The sequence below is a fragment of the Phocoena sinus genome, chromosome 14 (assembly GCF_008692025.1).
Source record: "Phocoena sinus isolate mPhoSin1 chromosome 14, mPhoSin1.pri, whole genome shotgun sequence".
Taxonomy (NCBI): Eukaryota; Metazoa; Chordata; class Mammalia; order Artiodactyla; family Phocoenidae; genus Phocoena; species Phocoena sinus.
This window is the reverse complement of record NC_045776.1, coordinates 66,993,464-67,017,139: the sequence shown is the minus strand read 5'-3', so window position 1 is coordinate 67,017,139 and position 23,676 is coordinate 66,993,464. Positions and strand designations below refer to the sequence as shown.

The following is a 23,676-nucleotide window of genomic DNA, read 5'->3' as shown; positions in this document are numbered from 1 at the left end:
GCCCAGGTTCGATCCCTGGTTGGGAACTAAAATCCCACAAGGCATGCGGTGCAGCCAAAAAAAAAAAAAGAAGGGTGGTTGTGAAGGAAGTGAGAAGCTTTGGCTGTCCTCCCTCAGGAATCTACTGGGAAGGTGGCAATGACAGGGCAGGCCAGCAATATCAGAGCTCTGAAGGCTCTCGACCCCTTGGTCACATCCCTGTGGCTCTAATGGGTCTTCCTACGAGGTGGAGCAGGGCAGTCCAGCGGTGCCCACTCCGCCCTGCAGGGGGCATGTGAGGACCTCCTGGGCCTGAGGTTTCTGTTTCCTCAAAGAGGACATTAGCTTCCATGGTTGGGAAACTCTGCTGTGGGGAAGAGCAAGCGAGCTGAGTCCCGGGACACGTGGGAAGGAGGCGTGGGAGGCAGAGGAACTAAGAAGGGCCCCTGACAAGGGCCCCGGGGCAGGCTGGACGCCGTGAGCCTCCTCCCACCCGTCTCTCCCACCTGTCTAGGCCGCGGTCCAGCTGGCTGAGGGCAGGGGCCAGCCGCCCCTCCAGGATGTTGTTGATCACCTGCTCCGGGTCATAGCTGTAGTGCTCCAGGCAGGCCAGGATGAAGCCCTCGCCAAGGTCTGGCAGCAGGTCCTTCACTTGAGAGATGAGTGAGTCCAGTTCCACGCCACACACTGCGGGGCCTGGAGCAGCCGCTGCCCCCAAGCACTGTGGGAAGAGCCAGAGTGAAGTAGGGGAAGGCTAGGTTGGGCTAGTGACAGGGCAACCGGCCCCCAACAGTGCTGGTCTCGAGTCAGGGGACCTGGTTTGAGTCCCAGCCCTGCCCCTCCTGGCCGAGGGACCTGAGCCAAGTCACTTAAGTGAAAGGGGGCTCTACGATTTACCAGCTGAGCTACTTCTGGCTGTGTGACTTGGGGCAGTGTGCTTTTGCACAAAAAACGCAGAGCACTGTGCCTGGCATGGACTAGGTTCTCCATAAACGGCCATGGCTTCTATGAATCAAGTCCTTTTCCTGCTCTGACAGGTTGATGACTGATGTCAGAGCGGAACAGCAACCACCAGACCTGACTATGTGGAGATGCTCTCCTTTGATTATCTCCACCTCGATGAGGGGGATTCAGTGCATAGACAGCTCAAAGTGGCTTAATTTTTTAGGCTTTTAAGGAAATTTACAAATCAAAAAAACAACAGTAAAACTCCTCCATGTCTGAAATAAGCCAAACGGGGAAAAGGGGGTGTGTGGGGGGAGGCACAAGGGGCTGTCATTCTCCAAGGTCCTGGGACAACAGTCACGGGGCCTGGAGTCTAACAGGAAGAGCAGCAGCGTCTGTCAATGGAGAATTGAGGGCCAGCCAGGCTCAGAGCACTCACTCCACACAGCAGCTCTGAGCATCATCCCACAGCCACAAGGAGGTGGGTGGGGACAGTGGCAGTCCCCACCTTACAGGTGAGAAACCAAGGCTGATGTGAGGGACGTGCCTGAGGCCATTCAGCTGGCAGGTGACAGAACCAGGATACTTCCTTGAGCTGCCTGACCCCAGAGACTGTGTGGTCTTAATCCCCACATCATGGTGCCTGACATTCAGGGAAGAGTCCTGGGCTCAGTGGCCAATCAGTATGGCCACAGACTTGGCGATGGTGAGTTCTGTAAAAGCCTGGAGTGAAAGCACTAGATCAGAGGTTTCCACTCTGTTTAGAGGAGAGTGCCAACAAGGATTTCACATGGAAAAAGCTCCATTGCTTCATCTTATGGAGGAGAAACTGAGACTTTGACAGCTAAGCGACTTGCCTTCCTCACACCCTGCCTAGCATGCCCGCAGCTCAGAACCCTCTAAAGGCAACGCAGAGCTGACCAGCAGCTCAAGACTATCAACTCCAAAAGAAACCCTTTTCCCTGAGAGCAGGAACAAAGAAGGGAGGTTTCCCGCTGCCCAAACCTCTCGATGGGGCCAGGAGGGGCTGGGGAGCAGGGGAAGCACCGCTCTTGTCACACACCTCCTCTTCCTCCGAGTTCTGGGGAAGCGATGACGGTCTGCTGACCGCCTCCGCCGCCACCACGACCCCGTTAGGATTCTCAGCCACCGGTGGGTCTTTGGCAGTGGTGGCTTTCCTTCGGTCCACCCCTTCCCATGCACTCTCAACTGCCTGGAGGATGTAGGCAGTCCGAGTCTCATCCCTGTGAGGACGCGTGTTAAGGAGTCTCTCGGGAGGGCAGCTCTGAGGCAGCATTGTTTCTCAATCTATCCCCAGCATCTGACTGTATGGCTTCGGCCAGGGGCTGTCTGGGCTGCATCCAGTGGGCATCATGGGCACCTGGGCTACATGAGGAAACGGGCCAGGCAGACCACAGCCACACTAGCCTGAAAACCCAGTACCTGCCGCTCAGCAGAAAGAAGCTCTGGGTAAAGACAGGGCCAGGGGCTGGCAGCAGAGCATCCTGGAACATGGCATTTGGACAATCCAGCAGCTCCTCCTCTGCACTGACCCCCAGGAGGAGGGCCCGGTGGGGACACTACCACTGGGCTTCCTGTCGAACCAGTTGCGGGCTTTCTGCAAAGGCTGGGGGCCTACAGGGTGTCCCTGAGACAGGCCTGAGCAACCTACCCAGTCACCAAAATGGTCCTTGGGCCTGCTCGTTCCTGCCCCTCCTCCCTCTCCACTACCCTGGGTATTGCCAAGCCAGATGCTGGGGAGTTGCCCTAGACCCCCTCACTCTACTTCTAACCCAACCCCCCACCAAAGTATGAAACTGACAATGTCACCCTCTGCTTCACACTGACAATGTCACCCTCTGCTTCACACCCTTCCATGGCTCCCCAGCACTTGCAGGGCTGACCCCAAACTTCTCAGTGAGGGCCATCCCTGGGCCATGCAGGTCTGCTCGGCCCCAGCTCAGCTGCCATGGCCTAAACCCCCTCCCGCTAGACCCCTTCCCCTCAGCCCTCTGCAATCTGCACACAACATCTGTGGGCTCCTCAGACAGGCCTGCTCTGTCCGCTGTCCAATGGGTTTGGCCACCTCCTCTTCCTTGCGCTGTTCTCAACTTGGATTTCACTTCCGTGTGACACCCCCACCCCAAGCTCCACTGGGTTGAAGGCCCCTTTGGTTTCCCCTGACTCTGAATTTCTCCCACATGACACTCTAACTGCCTATTTAATTATCTGTCTCTCATCCTGCAGTGAGGTCCATAAGGGCAGGGCTGAGTCCATCTTGGTCACACAGGCCCAGAGGCTCAGCAAAGACTAGGGTAAGTAGGGCTGTATTTGCCCCAAGGATCAGAGCAGTCATCTCCTCCAGAGACTGGGGCCGGGGCCTCGGCGGGCATCTAGGGAAGGCTGGCCCAGACGTGTTCTGGGGCCAAATGTCCCTCCACTCCCTGTGGGTCTGACCCGGTCAGGTCAGGCCCGTTCCAGGGGCTGCAGTGGAAGGATACAAGGCTGACGAGGCCTGCTGCAACAGGCTGATGTCATCGGCCACGGGGAAGAGCACATCATAGTCCCGGAGGAACCTGCCAGAGAGAGCGCAGCGGGGGTGGGGGGAGAGGGTGTCGGGGAAGACAGGGCTGGAGCCACAGGGGCTGGTTTGCTGAGGGCCACTCCCCGTGTCTGCTGCCCAACCACAAATGCCAGAAGCTTAGACCGTGGTGAGCACATGGCAGGAGCTCTATTACGTAAGGTCTCGGGGGCTGGTGGGAGTGCCACGGGCCCGTCCCAACTCAGCTACACGCTCACCTCTTCTCCTGCAGCAAGGAGCTGAAGATCTGAAGGAACTCTTCGATGAAGCCCTGAATGTTGTCACAGCTGGAACAGGACACAGGCAAGATGAGCTCATTCCATGCAGACAATCTGCAGCTCCCTTCCTCGCCCGCTCACCCCACCCCTCTGCCAGGCCTCCAGCCAGTTGGAGGAAAGAGGCATTTTTCTCAGTTTCCCATCTTTGCTCAGCAACCCTGGAGCAGGGGAGGGACAAGATGAAGTGAGGCAAACGCCTTTGCTGGGCTTGGGGAGGGGGCTCTTCCACCTGGGTAGGGCAGTGGCTCCCGAGTGTTTACCTGCTTTCTAGGACTGGGAGAAGGCAGATCTGGTTCAGGAGGATGTGAAAAATCTCCAGTAGCTTCTTCCTGGAATGGGAGAGCCTCTGCCACAGGTCACCTAGCAGCCTTCGAAGGCCACAGAGAAAAAAGAAGTAGATTTGAGAGGCAAAAAGGGCACCGAGGGAACTTCTTTCCAGCATTTACAGGTGCCCCTTGACCCCCAACCCCTGCCCCCGCCCCCAGGGGCTGGGAAAGCCTCACAGTTTGCTGTTGACAGCAGTTGGCAAAAGGCTACAGGCTCTGAGAGGCCGGCTGGTTCCAGGGCCACTTCTCAGCTCAAACAGGCGGTCAGGAACCAGCAGGTCAATAAGAGCTTGGAGCAACAGCTGAAGGGAAAAGGCTTCAATACAGAGGCCGGGAGGCCATTAGGTAGGGAGGCACCAGCCAAATCCGCATGGTCCGTGGTCCCACCCCCTTGACTTAGAGATGGGGATGCCAAGGCCCACAGAGGGCAGGGCCCGAGCTGGGGCTTCTCTCTCCCACAACAATGCTCTTAGTTTTGTCCCCGCCTCACTTGCTATCTTCAAGCCTCCTCTTCTTAATTGCAGACTCCAGTTCGGGAATTGCTATTTCGTAAAAGGAAGCTAGCCTGTGGTGGCACATGTGGGTAAAAGGCTGGATTAGCTCACAAATATCACACTTCATTAGAAAAAGCAAAGCAAAATCAAGGGAGTGGGAAGGCCTATTTCTTGCTCCCAAGTTGTCACCACAGTTTTCTCAGGGACCACCCTGGCTCTTCCTGAAGTTCACCCCAGATTGTCCCACAGTGGCTGGTCCTAGGAAGAGCCTTGTGGGAAATGCCCTGGAGCTACTTCCCCCATTCATACCGGAAACCAAGGCCCAGATAGGCTCATTCTAACAGAGCAATGAGAAGGCCACCCAGGACTCACTGGGGTTTGAGGAACAAATACAAGGTGACTTTTTCTTGCTCAAAAACTGCCAGCAGCTCCCTACCTCCTATGACATCAAAGTGTAACTCCTCTCTGGTACATCCGTACCTGGCACAGTATAGCCAACCCTGCTTCTCACCTCAGCAACCTCACAGCCACCCCTTCTCAACTCAGATTTAAACTCTCCATCCCCTAAATTAGGAGATTGGGATTAACATACACACACTACTATATATAAAATAGATAACTAATAAGAACCTACCGTATAGCACAGGGAGCTCTACTCAATGTTCTGTAACAGGGCTTCCCTGGTGGCGCAGTGGATAGGAATCCGCCTGCCAATGCAGGGGACAGGGGTTCGATCCCTGGTCTGGGAAGATCCCACATGCCGCAGAGCAACTAAGCCTGTGCATCACAACTACTGAGCCTGTGCTCTAGAGCCTGCGAGCCACAACTACTGAAGCCCGCACACCTAGAACCTGTGCTCCACAACAAGAGAAGCCACTGCAATGAGAAGCCCGCGCACCAACGAAGAGTAGCCCCCGCTCGCCACAACTAGAGAAAGCCCGCACGCATCAACGAAGACCCAATGCAGCCAAAAATAAATAAATAAATATTAAAAAAAAAATTCTGTAGCAACCTATTGATATATGGGAAAAGAATCTGAAAAAGAATGGAGATATATATATATATATATATATATACATACATATATAAAACTGATTCACTTTGCTGTACACCTGAAACTAACACAACATTGTAAATCAACTATACTCCAATAAAAATTTCAACAAAAGCGAAAACAGAAACTCTTCATCCCAGCCACACGCTTCCTGATCACGCTCATCCCTGTGATTACTCCTCCCCAGAACTAGATGCACAGCACTCAGTAGATCGTGTTTTTACAACTTAAAATGCAGTTACCTCTCTTCTGGGGTGTAATTCTATCTCTGAACATCTTAAGCTTCCCAAAGCCAGAAATGCAGCTGACGTGCCTAGGACAGTGCTGAATCTGCAGCAGGCACCCTGTAAACATCTGTCTGTCAATCGGCTGGCTGCTGACAACTTTTTCCTAGTGCAGTGCTGTGCGTAGCAGAGGGTAAGCCGGCCCAAAGAGGCAGGCCTTTCGAGGCCCACAGCATGGCACCCAGAAGACGACAGAGAGGGTAGTTTGGCTCAAGCAGAGTCAGGCGTTGCCAGGATACACTGCTGGTGGGAGAGTTAACTGAAACAACCCCTATAGAGGGTGATTTGGTAAGATCTGTGAAAATTTTAAATGCATATACCATCTGTTCCCACAATTCTACTTCTAGGAATTTATTTCTCAGATATACTTGCAAAGAGGTACATAATGACCTGTGTACAAAGTTATTCTTTACGGCAATTTTTTTGTAATAGCAAACAGTTGGAAAAAACCTAAATCTCTGGGGGCTGGTGTCCCACACAACGGAATTCTACCCAGCCATACCAAAGACTGAAGGTGCTTTATGCACAGATGTACATTAAATTTAAAAGTAAAATGCAAACAGTACACAGTCCTCATAATATGCCAGTATATTAAATATTAAAAAGAGGGCAGGAGATTTATAATGTGTATATTTGCTTATATGTGCATATTTATATGCATATCTCTGGAAAATTCCACAAAAAAAACTAACCCATGCTTGTGTGTGAGGAACAGAACTGGGGAAGGAGGAAAGGGAGGCTTTTCAATGTGTATTTTATACTTTTTGAGTTTTGAACCATGTGAATGTATTATTCATTCACAGAATTAAAGGACAGAAAGAGAGGAGGGCGGAGAAGGTTGTTCTGAGAGAGATTAGCTAGAGGGCTGTTTGGGGAGGTAGTCCCCTGACCAGAGCCCTCTGGAACTGAGGGGCTGCTTTGCTCAGCGGGTGTTCCTGGCCTCCAGCACAGTTGGAACAGGCTGAGCCAGCCCCAGGCTGTTTGTGGGTCAGAGGCAGTGTCACTTGCCAAAGGCAGGGTCACTCGCAGTCAAGAGTGTTTTCTTTTCTTCCTCCTCATCTTGAGATGGGTGGAGCTGCTCCCCTGCCACCACGGGTACCTCGCAGGAAAGTCAGCTCTTCCAGAAATGACCCTCCCATCTCCAAAGACCTTTTCCAAAGCCATCTGAGCCATGTTTGGGAAGATGCTTTCACAAAATGGGAAAATGCTTATGGTGAGTGAAAATAAGTCTTAAGAACAGCATGATCTCTCATAGTGATTTTCATTTCCTACCTTTGGGGATTTCCCAAAGTTCCTACAAGCATTTGTCACATTTACCATGAGAAAAGATACCTTTTAAAAACTGTGACAACATTTTTAAGAGTCCCATCCTAACCCCTTCCTTCTGGGGAAAGTGTGGATCAGTGCTTTATTCTAATGTTCTCCGGGAGGCTGATCAATCTTCATGTCTGATTTTTGTGAGCTGAGGAGAACCAGGCGGGCTCAGGGCACCAGCTGCCATCTCTGGCACACGCCAGGGCTAGATAAATGTTTTGTTGAATGGGTGAGCAAATGACCGAATGGACAGAGGGCTGGGTGGACGGAGCTGGGCAGCTCCCAGAAGCTCCTGCAAACGGTGGGGAGAGATGCCTGGCAAGAACAGCCAGAGGCCACTGAGAAGAGGGCAGCCTACCCCCACTTTCTGCCATTGCCAGGCAGTGTGCCAGTTACCAGCCCACCCCCGCGCACCCCCTTCTCACTGCACACGGAACAGATGCCCACGGTGCTAAGTGGGCAAAGAGGGTCTCCCTCCCTGCCCCGTATCCCCCTTGGTATCTTTCTTCATCACAGCAGGATCTTTCTATGAGTTCTTTGGATAAAAGCCTCCAGGGCCTCCCTCCTGCCTGCACAATAAAGGCCCCACTCCCTGCCAGCACACATCAAACCAAGTCTGACTTCCCTGGAGCCCTCTCTGGTTGTCACCTGCTCCCCACGCCCACACCCGCCCCTCGTGTCACACTCCACTCCCGTTCTCCCCGGAACACACGCTGGGCCTCCGCAGGCTTCACTCTGCCAGCCTGAATGCGCTTCCGGCCATGGAAACCTTTCTCTGCCTGGAAGGTTGCTGTTCATTCTTAAGACCTCATTTAAGGGTCGCCCTGAAACCTTCTCTTATTTCACCAGATAGAACTTTGCTCCCTCGTCTGTGTTCATAATTCGGCCCCAACTGCTGGCGCCACATGGGCGCACATCTGCTCACATCCTCACGTGTGCTCTTCCCTGGGCTGGAGATTGAAGTCCTCAGCCCGCTCCTTAACATCTGTCACTCCCTGTGCCTGCCTGTGACAGGGGCTCTGAAACAAAACGGGACTGAATTGAAACTGCCTGACTCTTGGGTTGGTGTTTTTCTTCCTCCCCTCCCCTGTTTTTAGCCCCAAATAGCAGTGCTTCTCAAATGCAGCCTCCACACAGGCAGGAGCTGGAAGAGGGCCTGGTGCATCCTAAGCACCCAATAAATACTTGCTGAACGAAGATGTGAACTCCAACCTTGACTTCAACAGCCAGAACTACCTCTGTACCTGTAACAGAAGTCGTGTTTCTGGAAGGTTGGGCAAGCCAAAGGGAAGATATCCAGAAAGGCCCAGAGTGTGGTGCAGGTATCACAAAGGTAGAGAACGATGTCCTTTAATTCCTGTCGCCAAAGGAAAACACTGCATTATTCTCCTCCGCCCCCAGGGACAACTCTGTAGAGGGTCTGAGACAAGGCTGACAAAGCCGGGGATCCCTAACAGGCAGGTGAACACTGGAGGTCCCGGGCAAAGACTGGCTTGTCCATCTCTAGAAGGACGATCTGGGGAGCTCAACCCAAGCCTTGGGTCTTGCTACTGTAATTCCAACAGATGCACAGCCGGGGATCTCTAGGGTGACTTCTAGCTCTGGGCTAATACGATTCTCTCTCTCTCTCTTTTTTTAAATTAAATATATATATATTTTTTGATGTGTACCATTTTAAAAGTCTTTATTGAATTTGTTACAATATTGCTTCTGCTTTGTTTTGGTTTTTTGGCCGCAAGGCATATGTGGGATCTTAGCTCCCCAACCAGGGATCGAACACGCACCCCCTGCACTGGAAGGCAAAGTCTTAACCACTGGACTGCCAGGAAGGTCCCCTGGGCTAATACGATTCTCTCTTGGAAGTTGAAGGAGAACCCATCCCTGAATCTGAAGACAGCGCCTGAGGTCCTGCACAGAAAGTACATCCCAGTGAGGACAAGAGTAGCCCACCCTACTTTCCTTAGAGTTTGAAGTGCCTGTACAGAACAGGGAGTGCATCCTTATAGGCTTCTCTGATTCTCACGATGACGCTAACAAGCAGGCTGGGATCTCCATTTTACAGATGAGGAGACTTATCTGTAGAGACTTCTCTGCGGTTCAGAGGGGTAACATGCCCTGCTCCCACAGCACTCGGTGTGCTCTTTTCTGAAACACTTGTTTAAGGCCTGTTCTCCCACGAGATCGCAAGCTCCAGGAGGGCAGCTCACAGCTGTTTCGTTCCTCCTCTAACTCTGGTGCTTAACACAGGGCCAGACGCACGTCCAGGTTCCTTAAACATTTACCTCCCATCTGGCATCCCCATTAGATTCTGAGTTCCATGAAAGCAGGCGCCATGTCTGCTTCTGCTCACTGCTTCACCTTCACAGCGCAGCCTGGGGCCTGGCACGTGCTAGGGGCTCCTCCACGCAAAGCGGCGCGGTGGATGAAAGGCTCAATGAATAATGCACCCAGGAACCTGTCCACCTGAACTATGTGAAGACTAAACCTCCATCCTGTTCCCTCCGCTACTCCATAAATGAAGCTCCCAGTGAAAAGGCCTGCTGAAACGCTCTAAACCTGTGTGATGGGAACAGCTGCTGGTGGGGTTGGGGTAAAGGGCTGTGAGCAGGGGAAGAAGCTGCTGGGCCTTCTACTGGCCAGAAAGAAGCTGGGCTGAAGGGCAACCTCACCAGGAGAGGCATGTCGCTGGGGGTCAGCCGGCCTCTCTCCTCAAGCTTCTGGGGTGTGGCGCAGGCCCCGTCCCCTTGCAAACCACAATGCTGGAGGATATTGCTGAAGACCTGTGAAACACAAGAGATGACTCTCCCACATCCTGTCGAGCCAGCAGCTAGACCCCCATCCTGCAGCTAGGGACTGGTGATCTGAAAACTGCTGTGGAATCTTTAGAATATATGCCAGCGTTCCTGGGACACCAGCTGAGACAGTGACCTTCTCAGAGAGCGGGGTCAGAGTGGAATCTGTGTCAAAGTGGAATAATGGGGGCATCCTTCCTGAAGGATTGTGGTGAGGATTAAAATGACAAAATGTATGTAAATCCTCTGGATATTACCTGGATAGACTGGACAAGTGTATGGTGATGAATATTTAAGAGTTACAGTCAGTAACATATGTTTTTGGATCCCCTGGAGATGGCAATTTATGGGAACTATATTGAAATAAAAGACAAATCAACAGTGAGGGGAAAACAGAGCCCATCATAAAATAATGTAAGTATTTAACTGATGGTGCTATATTTTAAGTATGCTAGCATGTAAAATTCTAAGAGTTACTGTGAACAGTGGTTATCTCTTGGTGGGATTACGGAGGGAGATTAATCTCCCTCTTTCTGTTTTTTTGTTCTTTTTTGAAAATTTTCCAAATTTTCTACAATGAACATTATTTCATCTGCTTTGAGAAACGTACAGGGGTATCCTTAGAGGTAGATGGCTGTTGACAAACAACACAAAATGCACCCCAAGCTCTTTCTGTATGAGTGCTGGAGAGCCCTTAGATTTCAGTCCTGTTCAAGAGAGGAAAGGGTGAATTCAAAGGAGCGAGGTGAGGGGTGCAACACAGTGACAGTCTGGAGGTGAATCTGGGGTGGTGGGTGGGGGGGATTTCTCCCAGACTCTTCCAGGAAAGTTGAGAAACATTAGCAGGTAAGAGAAAGGCTCTGCCTCCCCTGGGCAGGGCTGAGAGCCAGTCAGTACCTGAAGGATGGTGGGCATGGTTTCATCCAGGTCATTATAGTAACTTGGCTGTTGGAGAAAGATGTTTCCTGAAAAGAGAAGAGAAAGGTAGGAATTGGGAAAAGACAGTAGGGGTGGAGAGGACACAGTACAAATGGTTGCCAGCATGTTCTGTGACCTTTCTCCCCTTTCCTAAGCCTGCCTGCACTAAAGCAGTCCTGGCCCCGGGCCCCGCTGGCACAGAGCTTTGGCCCAGCCTAGAAACTTCCCCAGGGTGAGGGAGGGACCTTGCTCAGTACAAGTTAACCTTTTAAGCACCTCTGCCCAGCGAATTACGTAAAAGACCCTCCCTGGTCTAACCAGCTCACCCTACCATCCCCAGGGAATGATCACACTTGGGCACTGTGCTTTGTATGACAACACTAGCTTTGTAAATAGGAGCTAGTCATCCAGGAAAATTAGGAGACAGGATCACTCTGCTCAAGAAACCTGGGTGCTACAATCCAGGAGTTTTGCCAGGCCATGCCTCTAGTAATGTGAGGAGATTCTAGGGAGAAATTTCTCTAGAAATTCTCTTACCCTCTGCTTTTGAATCTGCTAGCCATACTAATCCCTACTCCAAGGTGAGAGGCCTGCCAGGGACCTGGAGATAGATTTACGGCACATTTGCACTTATTCCTATAAAATGAAGCCCCTCTCCAAGTGTTCACTATCCTCCAAGTGCTGCTGCTGTGAGTGTGGAGGTTAGAGCATATGGTAACTGGAACAGAAACCAATTGTCCTGGCTGCCCAAATGGGTGGGGGAAGGGGGGAGGGAAGGAGGATCACAGCTAGCTGGGGGACATGATGCAAAATGCCACTGCCCTTCAGAAGAGGCCTGGGTTCCTCGTCCCAGGACCTAAGGCTGGCTGACTGTCAGGGTGCTCTGACCTCTAGGTGTCCTCTGTCTTTGGGCAGGTCTGTCCTCGGTTGCCTTAATGATAACCCTGCAGCCCTCACTCTATCCTGGATGATTTGAAAATGAATGAGATCAAAGGCCAGATGGGGCTGGGTGAGTAAGCAAGTCACTAGGTGGCTGGACTTTCTGTAAACACCTTCCTGGAGGCCGCTTCATTCCTTGATTCCAGAAAGCTGAGTTTTACCAGCAGGAGCTTCCTCAGCACCTCCCATCTGACCCCTCAACCTGTGAAGGTACTCCCTGACCTTCTGTGCCCACCTGCTCCTGACAGGCGGGGAGCGACTGAGCTGTCTCCCCACCCACCTCTGCTCTTCCTCATAAAACCCTCCTAGCAATATCCTCAGGGGCAAGTTTGAACTCCTGACCACGGCACAAAGGGCCTGTAAGATCTGGCTTCTGCTGGCATCTCCGGCCACCCTCTTCCCATCCCTCGAATTGCATTCTTCCCTCACACCATCCTCAACCTCACACAACGAGCCCTGTCCCCTCCCTCTGCCTGCAGTGACCTCCCAGAGCTAAGTCTACCATAAGGCAGATGTCACCCTCTCCAGGCAGAGTCTCCTGACCCAGGCATCAGGAGCAGGTCTCCTCCCATAATTCCCAGGCCACACAGTGGTCCTCACCACTCCTGGACCACTGGGAACAGGGGAAGGCACTCTTTCATAATCCTTCCCATGCTTAGGCCTGAGTAACAGGGATATTTTATAAGCATCAAAATAGATCACATTTCACAATCTACCCTTGGGGTCTTTGGAGTCTCCTTCTCCTTTATCTGATTCCAATGACATTGAAGATCTGACTTTTGATCTCTTAAAGAAATAATTTAAAAAGAAGGGACAGGAATGGCCTCCCTTGAAATATCCCTTCTCAGACTGAAGCAGTTCAGAAACCCAGGGTGGATGCAAGGTATTGTCAAACAGATCAGTGTTGTCCTCCACAGGGCCAAGGCCTCATATACTCCTGCTCTGGCAAAGCAGCTCCAAGAGAGTCTAACTGAAGGGCCCTGCTTTCACAGTTACACTTGCTGATTCACAACACCAGCCTTAAGGTTGAAAAAAAAAGCAGGAGGCAGGGACAGGGCAAGGACTGGGCTTCTGCCCAAAGGACAGTTGGCCAGTTCCCTTGCTCCCCCCTTGTCTCCTTTGTCAACCCTCTTCCAGCTGATCTGCTTTGCTCAAGAGCTTCTGTGGTGGAGAAAGTGGAGGCTGCCCCTTGCTGTGTCTCATGTCTTCTGCTCAAGGGTTGGAAAGAGAGCTAGTGTGTGTGTGTGTGTGTGTGTGTGTGTGTGTGTGTGTGTGTGTGTGTGTGTGAGAGAGTGAGCGCGCGCGCGCGTAAGCGTGCATGTTGAAGGGTATGGAGAAGGGGCCTGCAGACGGAGAGCCAGACAGACAGACACACACACACAATATGAGGGGCTCCTGATACCTGATCCTGCCCTCTTTTCTGTGAACCAGCCTCTGTGAGCCAAAGAAAGGGCTCTCCCTAATAAGCCAATTTAGGGTTCTCAATCTAGGGATGAGAATATTCTAAAACAGCTCAAACTCTATGAGGGGGTATGTTTTCCTAGAGACAAGCTTTCTTCTGATTCTCAAAGGAGTCAGTGACCTAAAAGATTAGGAACCCTGGCAACAGGCGGAGCTCTCTCACACCACCCTTGCTTGTCTGGAAATGCAGCCAGACAGCATCTCTGCCTGGACCCTCACAGCCGTCTACAGCCCACGGACCTAATGCTGCCCTTGCCTCTACTTACAACCTGCTCCCCCACCTCACGTTTTCTCCAGATTCGTTAAGACTCCTCCCTCCAGCTGACCTCACTAAGTCCCGCTTTACTCCCAGATGTGTCCTTTTCTGCTCCAGCAGCCCAAGCAGGCTCTCACATTCAAACCCACGCTGAAGCCCTGGCCCCCTCCATGGGCTCCCATCACCACCCTCCCCACCTGCATGCTGCCAGATTAACCTTGTCGCCAGATGGCTCCCCACCCTGCTCCAAGCTCCTAGATGCTCCAAGCTCCTAGAGGCTCGCACAGCCTCGTCACAGTAAGAGCTCGCACTTACCAAGTGCCTGTAACGTGCCAGGCTCTGTGCTGAGCACCACCTCATATTCAATCCCCACAACCATACTATAAGTTGGTCTTCCCTTTCTTCAAGTGAGAAAACTCAGGCTTAGAGTGGCTAACTAACTTGGTCAAGGTGACACAGCTGGGACTAGAGCTGTGGATTGGGCAATTCAACTCTAGAACCTGCCTTCTTAGCCACCAAGCGATACTGCTCCCCAAGTGCCAAAGCCTGGCGTGGAGCCCTCCTTGATCTGGCCCCAGCTTCCTCCCCTGGCTCCTGTGCTGCCCTCCCAGAATGCTCCACTCCAACCAAACCGGCCTAATAATTGTTTCTCTAGCTAATCATGCCTGCTTTTGTGCACTCATCCCAACCTCTGTCTAGAGTATAATTATTAAGGGTCTTTCCCGGGGAAAATAAAAGAAAGTAACTGATGATCAGGCAATAATTAGATTTGAATGAGAAACCAGAGGTCGTTCCAATGAAAAGCTGGATGTGAAATTTCATACACATTATGCTCTAATATGTTTTAAAAAAAATACAAAGAGAAAAGACTAGAAGGGAATAATCACCAAATCATTGTCTCTGGTTGCAGGAATTTAGTAATTGCTTTCCTGTTTCTTTACACTTTATATTCTTTCAAAATTTTCTAAATGAACATATATTACCTTTATTATTGCAGTGGGGAGGTAGGAAGGAAGGGAAGAAGACATTTCTAGGGATAACTGAGCTCTGTAACTGGGCATTTGGAAGTCTCTATCCTATAATCTCAGGGTGAGGAGTGCTGACAGGGGTGTCCAGGGTGAGTAGCTCTCCATGCCAGTCCAATGCCATGAGTGGCTATTCAAAAACAAGTCCACTGTGGCACTGTTCCTCTGTAACTTCCCAACAAAGCTTCCGGCTCTGAGTGAACCTTCCAACCTATGGCCTCCTGATGGGATCCAACTACTGACGTCTGTTCCCTTCACAAGCCCAAAGGGTCCTCCCTGAACTCTGCCCCCATCTGTTCTCAGCAGCAATGCAAATCTCGACATTTCTGAGGCAGCCCCATCACCCCTGAGGCAGGGAGTGGCCAAGGGTGAGAGCTTGAGAGTCAGGCCCAAGTGACGTAAATCCCAGCCTGGCTACTCGTTAGTCACGGCCTCTCAGGCAAGTCCCTTACATATAACCTCAGTTTCCTTAACTGTAAATGGGGATGATGACACCATTGACATCACAGGGCGACTGGGAGGATCAACTGAGATGACATATGAGGCGCATCCGCAGAGTCGCCAGTGAGCACTCAAATAACCATTAGCTGTCGCCACCGTTCTTACTCTCATCGCCTCATCGCCGAAGCAAACTCCCCGACTCCTTCGATTGTTTGACACATGGCCTAATGCTGACTCCAAGATCCTGGAGCAGCTGCGTGATGCCCATTTTTGTCTCCACTCCCCCACCGCCACTCAGTCACTTCTTTCAGAGTTGACACACACGTCCACTAAGACATTTCCAAGCACCACCCACTGCTCTGCTCATCCAGGCGCCCGCCTTTGGAATTTGGGGGCCACCTCTGTGCCCCCCCGCCCTGCCGCCCCCAGGCCCTACTCACCTATCATCTTCTGCAGCAGCGGGGAGTTGCCTTTTCCAAAGAGCACGCAGAGGTCCAGGATCTTTGGGATGTCAAACAGGAAGTTGTTGTAGAGGATTTCTCCAAAAGCAGAGGGGGAAATGAAGTGATCCTAAGGAACAGTGCAGAAAGCATGAGAGACCTTCCAAAAACATGTGCATTGCAGGGTAATAGCAAGCTCACAAGAAACCACCTTCAGGTCCATCAGCAGGGGCCTGGCTAACAGAAGAAGCTCTGTCCACACCGCAGACATGTCTGAGCCTCATGGACTGACCTGGAGCAGTGGTCACACTTCATCTTAATGTAAACAGAAGCAAAAGCTCACTATAAAACCATCAGCTGGGGAATCATTCTAAAATATTTATGTGTAAATCACCATGATGTCTGGGATTGTTTAAAATACTCCAAGAAAAACAGAAAACTCAGGGGGAGGGAGCAAACAAGATGTCTATACCTGTTGAACCCAGGTAATGGGTACGTGGGAGTCATTATACTTTTGTGTATATTTGAAAATTTCCATGTAACAAGTTAAAAAAACAAAAAAGCAAGATACTATTTTTAAAATAAACATGTGCGCACACACACACACACATTGAAAGGAAAAAAGTTTCCTGAAGGAACATGCACCTTGACAGTGGTCATTTTGAGGGGAGGGAGTTTTGTGGGTGACTTTCATAATCTACAAAATATTTCTGTTATGTTTGAGTTGTTTAGAGACAGCATTATTATTTTTAAAATCAGGGGGAAAAAAGTAAAGGTTTTTAAAAAGCACATACGAGTTCCTCTAAAAACTTAGAACCAATGTATTCGCCCTCTGACGCACAAGGAGGGCATAGTCACGCGCCACCTGGCACAGGGCCTTCGGCTCCCCATCGATGAAAACATTGGGTGTAACGCAGGCGACCCGGTGACTTAGAGGATAAGGGAGGTGGCACAGATTTCTTCCCCAATGGTGGGAATAAAAGCAGAGGGGAGACAGAGGAAACATGATACTTCCAGAGCCTTCCTTCCCAGGGCTGAGAGCCTGGCACAGAGGTGTCAGGTGGCGGTGGTGACCTGTCACGGGATCCGGGGCTTACTTTGGATTCCTTGTGAGTGGACATGCGAAGGAAGGTGAGAAAAACACTTCGGTGGAGGCGCTTCTCCATGTCAACGACCTCAGGGGCCGGGGCCACCCACTCGTCGAACTTTCGGGGGACATAGTGCAGGTAGGAGTCCAGGCACTTCTGCAGAGTCTCGTCGAAGACAACCTAAGCCAGGCGACAGAGGACAGCAAGGGCTCGTCACTGAGGCCCAAGGGCGTGTGGGTGGACTGTGCAGGGCTCACGGCCCATCAGCCCTGGCCTGTGGCAAACACTCCAACCCCAAGGGACCGAAGAGGTATAAATGAGCCGAGGGCTAAACACGAGTTTCTAAAAATGACGTGTTGGAAGGCGTTGTGTAAACATCACTAAGACTGTGATACAAGTCAGAGCAATCCAAACCACAATTTGCTGTTAAGGATCCAGTGTAAGAAGTAGAGAAAAAAAGCATCTCCTGGGAGAGAAAAACAAGAGCACCCAACCAATGGCATGTCATGTGCTTTGTCTTAGCGTGAATTTTGATAGAATGTTACCTGGCACCAGAATTTATCGTGAGGCAGGGCCAGGAGCCAGTCGAGGTCATTGGCTACGAAGGTGGCGCGTTCCAGGTACTCCTCCACTAGGGCGGGAATGTTGTCTTTAGGGGGCGGTTTGTATAACACAAAATACCGGTCTGCCTTCTGCTCGGGGTGCTACGGATCCAAAAACCACGTGTTAACGTGGCAGAGGTTAGTCAGTGAGGGCCCATTTGCCAACCCACAGCAATGACAACACTGGGCTGTACCAACCAGTGACCCTCAGGCATAAAGAACTGAGTGTCTCTGACAAAGGGGGCTTGGTTGCAGCCAGGGAACACCAGGCGGGCATTAAATACCATGTTTTTTGGAGAATATTTAATGACATGGGGAAAGGTTAAGGGAAGAAAAAGCAGGACACAAACCTCTCTATTTTATATAACCAGTTTGGGGAGTAAAAAAAAAAGTACACATATTTAACACATTCACACACTGGTACAGATTTTTTTTTAAAGTGTGTGTGGGGGGGGGCAACCCCCCAAAGCTCACAGTGGCTATCTCTAGTGGAAGGGATTATGACTTGACTATACTTTCCCATGAAAAAAAAGAACATGTATTATTTTTTAAATTATTTTTTAAATCATACAAGTGAGGCTTGAGCATCCTTTCTTTCAAAAACTCACAATAGTACAGAAAGGTGAGTTGCCTGGCCCATACCCCCAGCCCCTGTGTCAACCCAGAGGTAACCCCTCACCATTCCCTGAGCATCCTCACAGACCTTTTCTAAGTATTTACATTAAAATGTGCCCATATGAGGCATTTCTTTGGACCCATTTTCATCTTTCTGACACAAACAGTATCATACTGTACATATCACTGTGCTATACCCTTTGTATAATCAGAAAAAAAACCTCAGTATTTTTTTTAAAGATGCTAATCAGGTAATTGCAGGTCTCAGCTTAGCATCACAAGTTCTCTCTTCCAACCCTTACCTTGCCATGAACAAATCTTACTTTGTTCACCATAAAGAAGAGAAGATGAGCTCAGTTTTCTCCTCTGACTACATAAGGGCTGCTTTCTCTTGGGGAGGGGGGGAGGTGATAACAGGAAGAAGGCTGGGCTGCGTCTCAGCTATTATCAACCACAATCCACCCACTTCCAGGTCTGTCAATCCAGGGGGCACAGGAAAACCACAGCTGATTTGTCAGTCTCCTCGAGAACCACCTACACCTCCCAACTGCCTAACACAAGTTTGCAAACTGTGGAGTCTTTGAGTCCCGCAGGATTCCTTGGGGGTCACCTGCCAGGTGGGTCTTCAGGACCCCTCCCATTTAAATCATAATTTATACAAAAGGAATCCTGCTGCCTGAAACAAATTCAAAACTACTCTCTAGGCCCTAATTTCATCTCCTTGGTTTTCGAGTTCCCCTCCTGCCTTTGTCTGTTGACATCTCACCTCTTGGGTCACTTCTCAGGCCAGGCTACTCACCCCACTCACCCAACAGACATACACATACACACACCCCTGAGAGTCTACCTCCCTACAATCCTACACATTTACTGACACCCTGCTGCACACATGAAGAAAGGCATCCTCTGCAGAGGGGAAGATGCACATCTAAGCTATCAAATGAGCACAACACAGACAGCTCAAACCCGGCAGAGAGACTGTGAGAGGGCAACAGGTGATTAACTGCGCCTGGAGGACGAGGGGCCACTTCCCAGGGCCGGCAGCATCTGAGCTGGCCCTTGGAGGATGAAAAGGATTTTTAGGTGGAGAACACAGTATTTTTATGGAGGCATAAAAATGGGCCATTTTTTTTTTAAAAAAGGGTACAGATTGCACCAGGCAGTAGGAGATGGATTTGGAGGGAGAGATGCTGGAAGGATAATAAAAGCCGTCACTCACGGAGGACCTGCCCTGTGCCGGCTGCTGAGTAGGCCTGTCCCCCAGCCCATTTCTTTTTTACCTAGAACAACTATTTCAAAGGGAGACAGTATTCTCCCCATTTTACAGAGGAGGAAACTAAGACTCAGTCAGATTCAGCAACTTTGCCAAGGTCACAGGGCTAAGGAAGCAATTGAGGCAGGATTTGAACCAAACCTGACACTGCAGACCTACTAAATGACCTAAGGTACCACGTGTCACCCTGGTCTCACTGTTCATCCATCTCACCCCAGTTCTGACCTCACCTCCTCCAGGAAGTCTCCCAAGTCCCACCCTGACTAGGTTAGGGGTTTCACCTGGGCTCCCCAGCACCTGCACTCTATGCTTCCCCGACTGTAGCACTTGTTAAACTGTATCAGAAGTGCTTGCAGATCCGTGGTTGCTGTGGAAGGGGACAGAGGAAGGGATAGATTATAGGGGGGGCACCAGGACACTTTCGGGAGTAGTAGAAATGTTCATTATCTTTTTTTCTCTGGCCGCACCACACAGCATGTGGAACTTCCCCGACCAGGGGTACCAGGGATCGAACCCGTACCCCCTGCAGTGGAAGTGCAGAGTCTTAACTACTGGACCACCATGAAGTCCAGAAATGTTCATTATCTTGATTATGGTGATCGTTTCATGGGTGTATGCAGATGTCAAAACCAATCAGATCGTATACTTTAAATAAATACATGCAGTTTATTGTCCTCCAATGATACCTCAATAAAGTGATATAAAAGGGAGGGCCTGCCTTCTCCTTCTCCCCCACTACCCTGCAGGTCTCTGGAGGGAGTCTGAGTCTTGCTCACCACAGCAGTCCCAACCCCTAGAACAGTGCCTGGCATCGAGCAGACTCTCCATGTACATTTGCTGATTGAACAAAGGAATGCATGGAGGTAATGAAGGACCAGATCCTGTCAGGGTCTCTGAAGGACCTTCAATGCCACGCTCAAGAGTAGGGGCCATTGGGGGACTTCCCTGGTGGTCCAGTGGTTAAGACTCCATGCTCCCAATGCAGGGGGCACGGATTCGATCCCTGGTCAGGGAACTAAGATCCCACATGCCGCATGGTGCAGCTGAAAAAGAAAAAAAAAAAAAAATGAGTAGTGGGCATGGAAGATTCCAGGGCAAGGAGCAGCAGGCTCCAACTGTATCTTCCACTCTTCAGGCCTGGCTTAGGTCCCACTTGCTGCATGAAGCTTTCTGAACATTCTCTGCCCATCAAACTTCTGCTCTGTTTATCCTGATAAGAAACTATTTTGGACTGTTCTCCAAATGCTCCACTTATACGAGTCTTGTCTTTCTCAAGAGCCCATTCACCCACTTTGGCCCAAGACTTGATTTCTTTTGGATCTTCAATAGTAGGTATGTGCACCTGCACGGTAACTACTCAATAAACATTAGCTTCAGCTATCACTCTGCAGAGGCAGCATGATGGCTGTCCCTTTGCTGGAGATCTTCTTCTCCCAAGTTGGGACTAAAGAGACAAATACAGGGCAGGTACATCTCTGAGGACAATCTTTCAGGAGCTTCTGGTGGCCTGCAGCACAGCCAAAAGACTGCTCCTCAATCAAACAGCTGTCTTCCTTAGCTCGTCCCTCTCCCCACCCTACACCCCATTCATAATGCCGCTGTCACCGTCACAGCTGTCATCACCGTCTTCATTGAGTGCTCACTATGTCCTAGGTTCACTGCTAATTCACAGGCATCTCATTTAATCCTCACAACCACCCCAGCAAAGCTGGTTCTACTGTTACCCTGTTTTGGATCCTGAGGCTTAGAGACGTTAAGTAACTTGCCCAAAGTCACAGGGCCAAGTCTGTGTGACATTAAACACAAAGCCGGGCTCCTTAACTCTGCTTCCACCCCAGGTGGTTTGTGTAGGAGTCAGGCTCTCAGGAGTCCAGGCCAATAGACACAGGTCCTCCTGCCAGGTCCATCCTCCTCCCATTGCTCTGCCTGGCTAGTGCTTATTCACCCTTCAATACCCAGTTCAGGATCCCCCTCTTTCTGGAAGGAGTCCCTGGCAGTGTGTGCTCTCCCACCACCCTAAGACCTCCCTGTACCCATAAACCCCACTGGTCTCGATCAGCAGCCTGGACTTCCTTCCCTCATATCCTGATCATGCTGCAGGGAACTACCAGTCTGCTTTCTCCCCTCAAGGGCAGGAACCATGTCTTTTCTCTTTGTAGCTCCAGTGCCTGTCACAAAGCGTGGCTAGGGTCCTTGACTCATTTAATGAATGTCTCCTGAGAGCTACTACGTGCCTGGCACTGGAAAACCAGAACAAAGGGAAGGGCCCGGTCCCTGCTCCCACGGAGCCCACAGTCTAGCAGCCCAGGTGTCCAGTACGTGGGGAAGGACTGAGGTGGGAAATCAGACCCAAGGAACCCGTCTCCACCAGCGCCGACCAACAGAACCTCTGCAGTGACGGAACTGCTCTAGACCTGGTCCGTGCTGGCCAATACAGTAGGCTCTCACCACATGGGACTATTTTAACCTAAATGAACTAAAACTAAATTAAAAATCCAGTTCCTCAGTTGAACTAGCCACAATTTCAAGAGCTCAACCACCACACGTGGTGAACAGCTAACATATTGGACAGAACAGTTCTCAATTTTCTGATCAATAACCCCCTTACATAAAAGATTATGAATACAAGGATATATTGCACAACACAGGGGACACAGCCAACATTTTATAACTATAAAATGGAATATAACCTTTAAAATTGTGAATCACTATGTTATACACCTGAAACATATAATGTTGGACATTGACTCTACTTCAATTTAAAAAAAAGTTATAAAAAAAGAAACGAGGCTTTATAGCAGAAAGGTTAAGTGTATGGGCTCTAGGGGCAGCCTAGCTGTGTTCCCATCCTGGCTCCCCTAATTTTCCAGTTTTATGACCCTGAACTTTTAGTTTCCTCATCTGTAAAATGGGGACAACCAAAATGCCTACTCAGAGGGCTGTGGTTCGGCTTACATGAGATAAATCCAGGTGAAAGGTTTGGCCAAGAGCGAGTGCTCTATAAATTTTTAAAATTTTATTTATTTATTTATTTATGGCTACATTGGGTCTTCGTTGCTGTGCACGGGCTTTCTCTAATTGTGGCAAGCAGGGGCTCCTCTTTGTTATGGTGCACAGGCTTCTCATTGCAGTGGTTTCTCTTGTTGTGGAGCACAGGCTCTAGGCGTTTGGGTTCAGCAGTTGTGGCTCGCGGGCTCTAGAGCACGGGCTCAGTAGTTGTGGCACACGGGCTTAGTTACTCCGTGGCATGTGGAATCTTCCCCGACCAGGGCTCGAACCCGTGTCCCCTGCATTGGCAGGCGGATTCTTAACCACTGAGCCACCAGGGAAGTCCCCTCTATAAATATTAAGTACTATTATTAGAGAGTAGTTAGGAAACAATAGGAAGCCATCCAGAAAGCAGGAAATAAAACACCAAGCTCGTTTCCCACAATTTTACTCAAGCTCCCAGAAAATACTTCCTCCCACCTTGTTCAAGTAAGCTCATATTCTTGGGAAAACAGCAAGGGGGTATGGGGACTCCAGTCCCCACGTCTGTCTCCTTCTCCAGCACCCTGGCACCTCTCTGCGGCTCTAATCTCTCCCCGCAGCTGGTAATCGGCATGCTCACAGCCTCCTTAATTTTCAGTCTCACAAGCCCTGCCAGGTCTGTGTGTGGTGCTTCTCAGCCCGTTCAGAACTGACCTCTGAAATCAGTGTGCCCCGCCAAAGTGGATAGCAGCTGGGACAGCTCTGAAAAAGGCCCATCCGAAACCTGAGCACCTCCCACAGGGTCCAATCCCCAGACCCAGCTTTGGGCCAGCCCCACTGCTAGGCCAGCTCAGGCTGAGTCAGAACTGCCATCAGACTGATTCAAAATGAAATGCTTTGCAGGCAAGGTGTGGGGTGGTGACATGGAAAATACCACTCAAATTCAAGCTGCTCGGAAAGGAAACTTCTACTCTACGCTGGGCCTGGAAGGACCTAATAGCGTCCCGACTACTGAATTACAGACTGTGGCCCTTGGGTCATTCTAGAACAGATAAAGAAGGAATTTACTTTTTGCTTCTGAAATTGCAAGAATGATAATATCAGGCTGAACGGCCTCAAGGCACCGGCTCACCAGCGCTGGTGAAGTCCTCAGCTTCCCTGTCTTCAGGTCCTTGTGGGTAATCTGGAGTTGGTCCAGGGGCAGAGCTGGCATTGTGCTGCATTGACCCCTCCTGAAAGGAATATGGATGGGAAGAAGACAGCAGACACAGAGGCTCCTGGGGGCAGGGGCCTGCATTGGGGCTGATCCCAGAGCCAGGAGAGAAGCTTCAACCTCTGCCCTCAAAGGCTTCAAAGGCCTGCTTCCTGTACCTACTAATCTAGACCAAAGTGACTTTTTTGCCTAAAGCAGCAGTTATCAGCTGAGGAGGAAAACACTCCCCAGGTGACTCCTGAAATATTCCCACCCAATTTGAGAAGTACTGGTTAAAAGTACCTAGATTATCTTTATTATGGCTCCAGGTCCGTGCCCTCCTTGGCCTGTGAACTCTGTGAAGACAGTACCTGGACTCTCCTTCTCTTGCTACCTTTCCTGTGACAAG

The 23,676-nt window shown here is 50.4% G+C and overlaps 1 protein-coding gene across 6 annotated transcripts in view; it reads right to left on the bottom strand.

Moving 5' to 3' along the window:
- ASCC2 (activating signal cointegrator 1 complex subunit 2) overlaps positions 1–23,676 on the bottom strand; it is a 41,611-nt gene that overhangs the window by 14,215 nt on the left and 3,720 nt on the right. For 3 of the 6 annotated variants that reach the window (XR_004345373.1, XM_032602595.1, XM_032602596.1), the window contains 13 exons: positions 23,208–23,307; positions 17,161–17,319; positions 16,625–16,795; positions 15,528–15,657; positions 10,945–11,012; positions 9,925–10,035; positions 8,500–8,612; positions 4,600–4,674; positions 4,044–4,151; positions 3,724–3,792; positions 3,426–3,500; positions 1,988–2,168; positions 486–700 (listed from right to left, as the gene is read on the bottom strand). Coding sequence is in view for 5 of the 6 variants with exons in the window: in XM_032602595.1 (XP_032458486.1) it covers positions 486–700; positions 1,988–2,168; positions 3,426–3,500; positions 3,724–3,792; positions 4,044–4,151; positions 4,600–4,674; positions 8,500–8,612; positions 9,925–10,035; positions 10,945–11,012; positions 15,528–15,657; positions 16,625–16,795; positions 17,161–17,319; positions 23,208–23,288 (1,556 nt within the window). In the remaining variant the exon portion in view is untranslated. The remainder of the gene's footprint in view (positions 1–485; positions 701–1,987; positions 2,169–3,425; positions 3,501–3,723; positions 3,793–4,043; positions 4,152–4,599; positions 4,675–8,499; positions 8,613–9,924; positions 10,036–10,944; positions 11,013–15,527; positions 15,658–16,624; positions 16,796–17,160; positions 17,320–23,207; positions 23,308–23,676) is intronic. The other 3 variants (XM_032602598.1, XM_032602599.1, XM_032602597.1) reach the window with 2 other exon arrangements.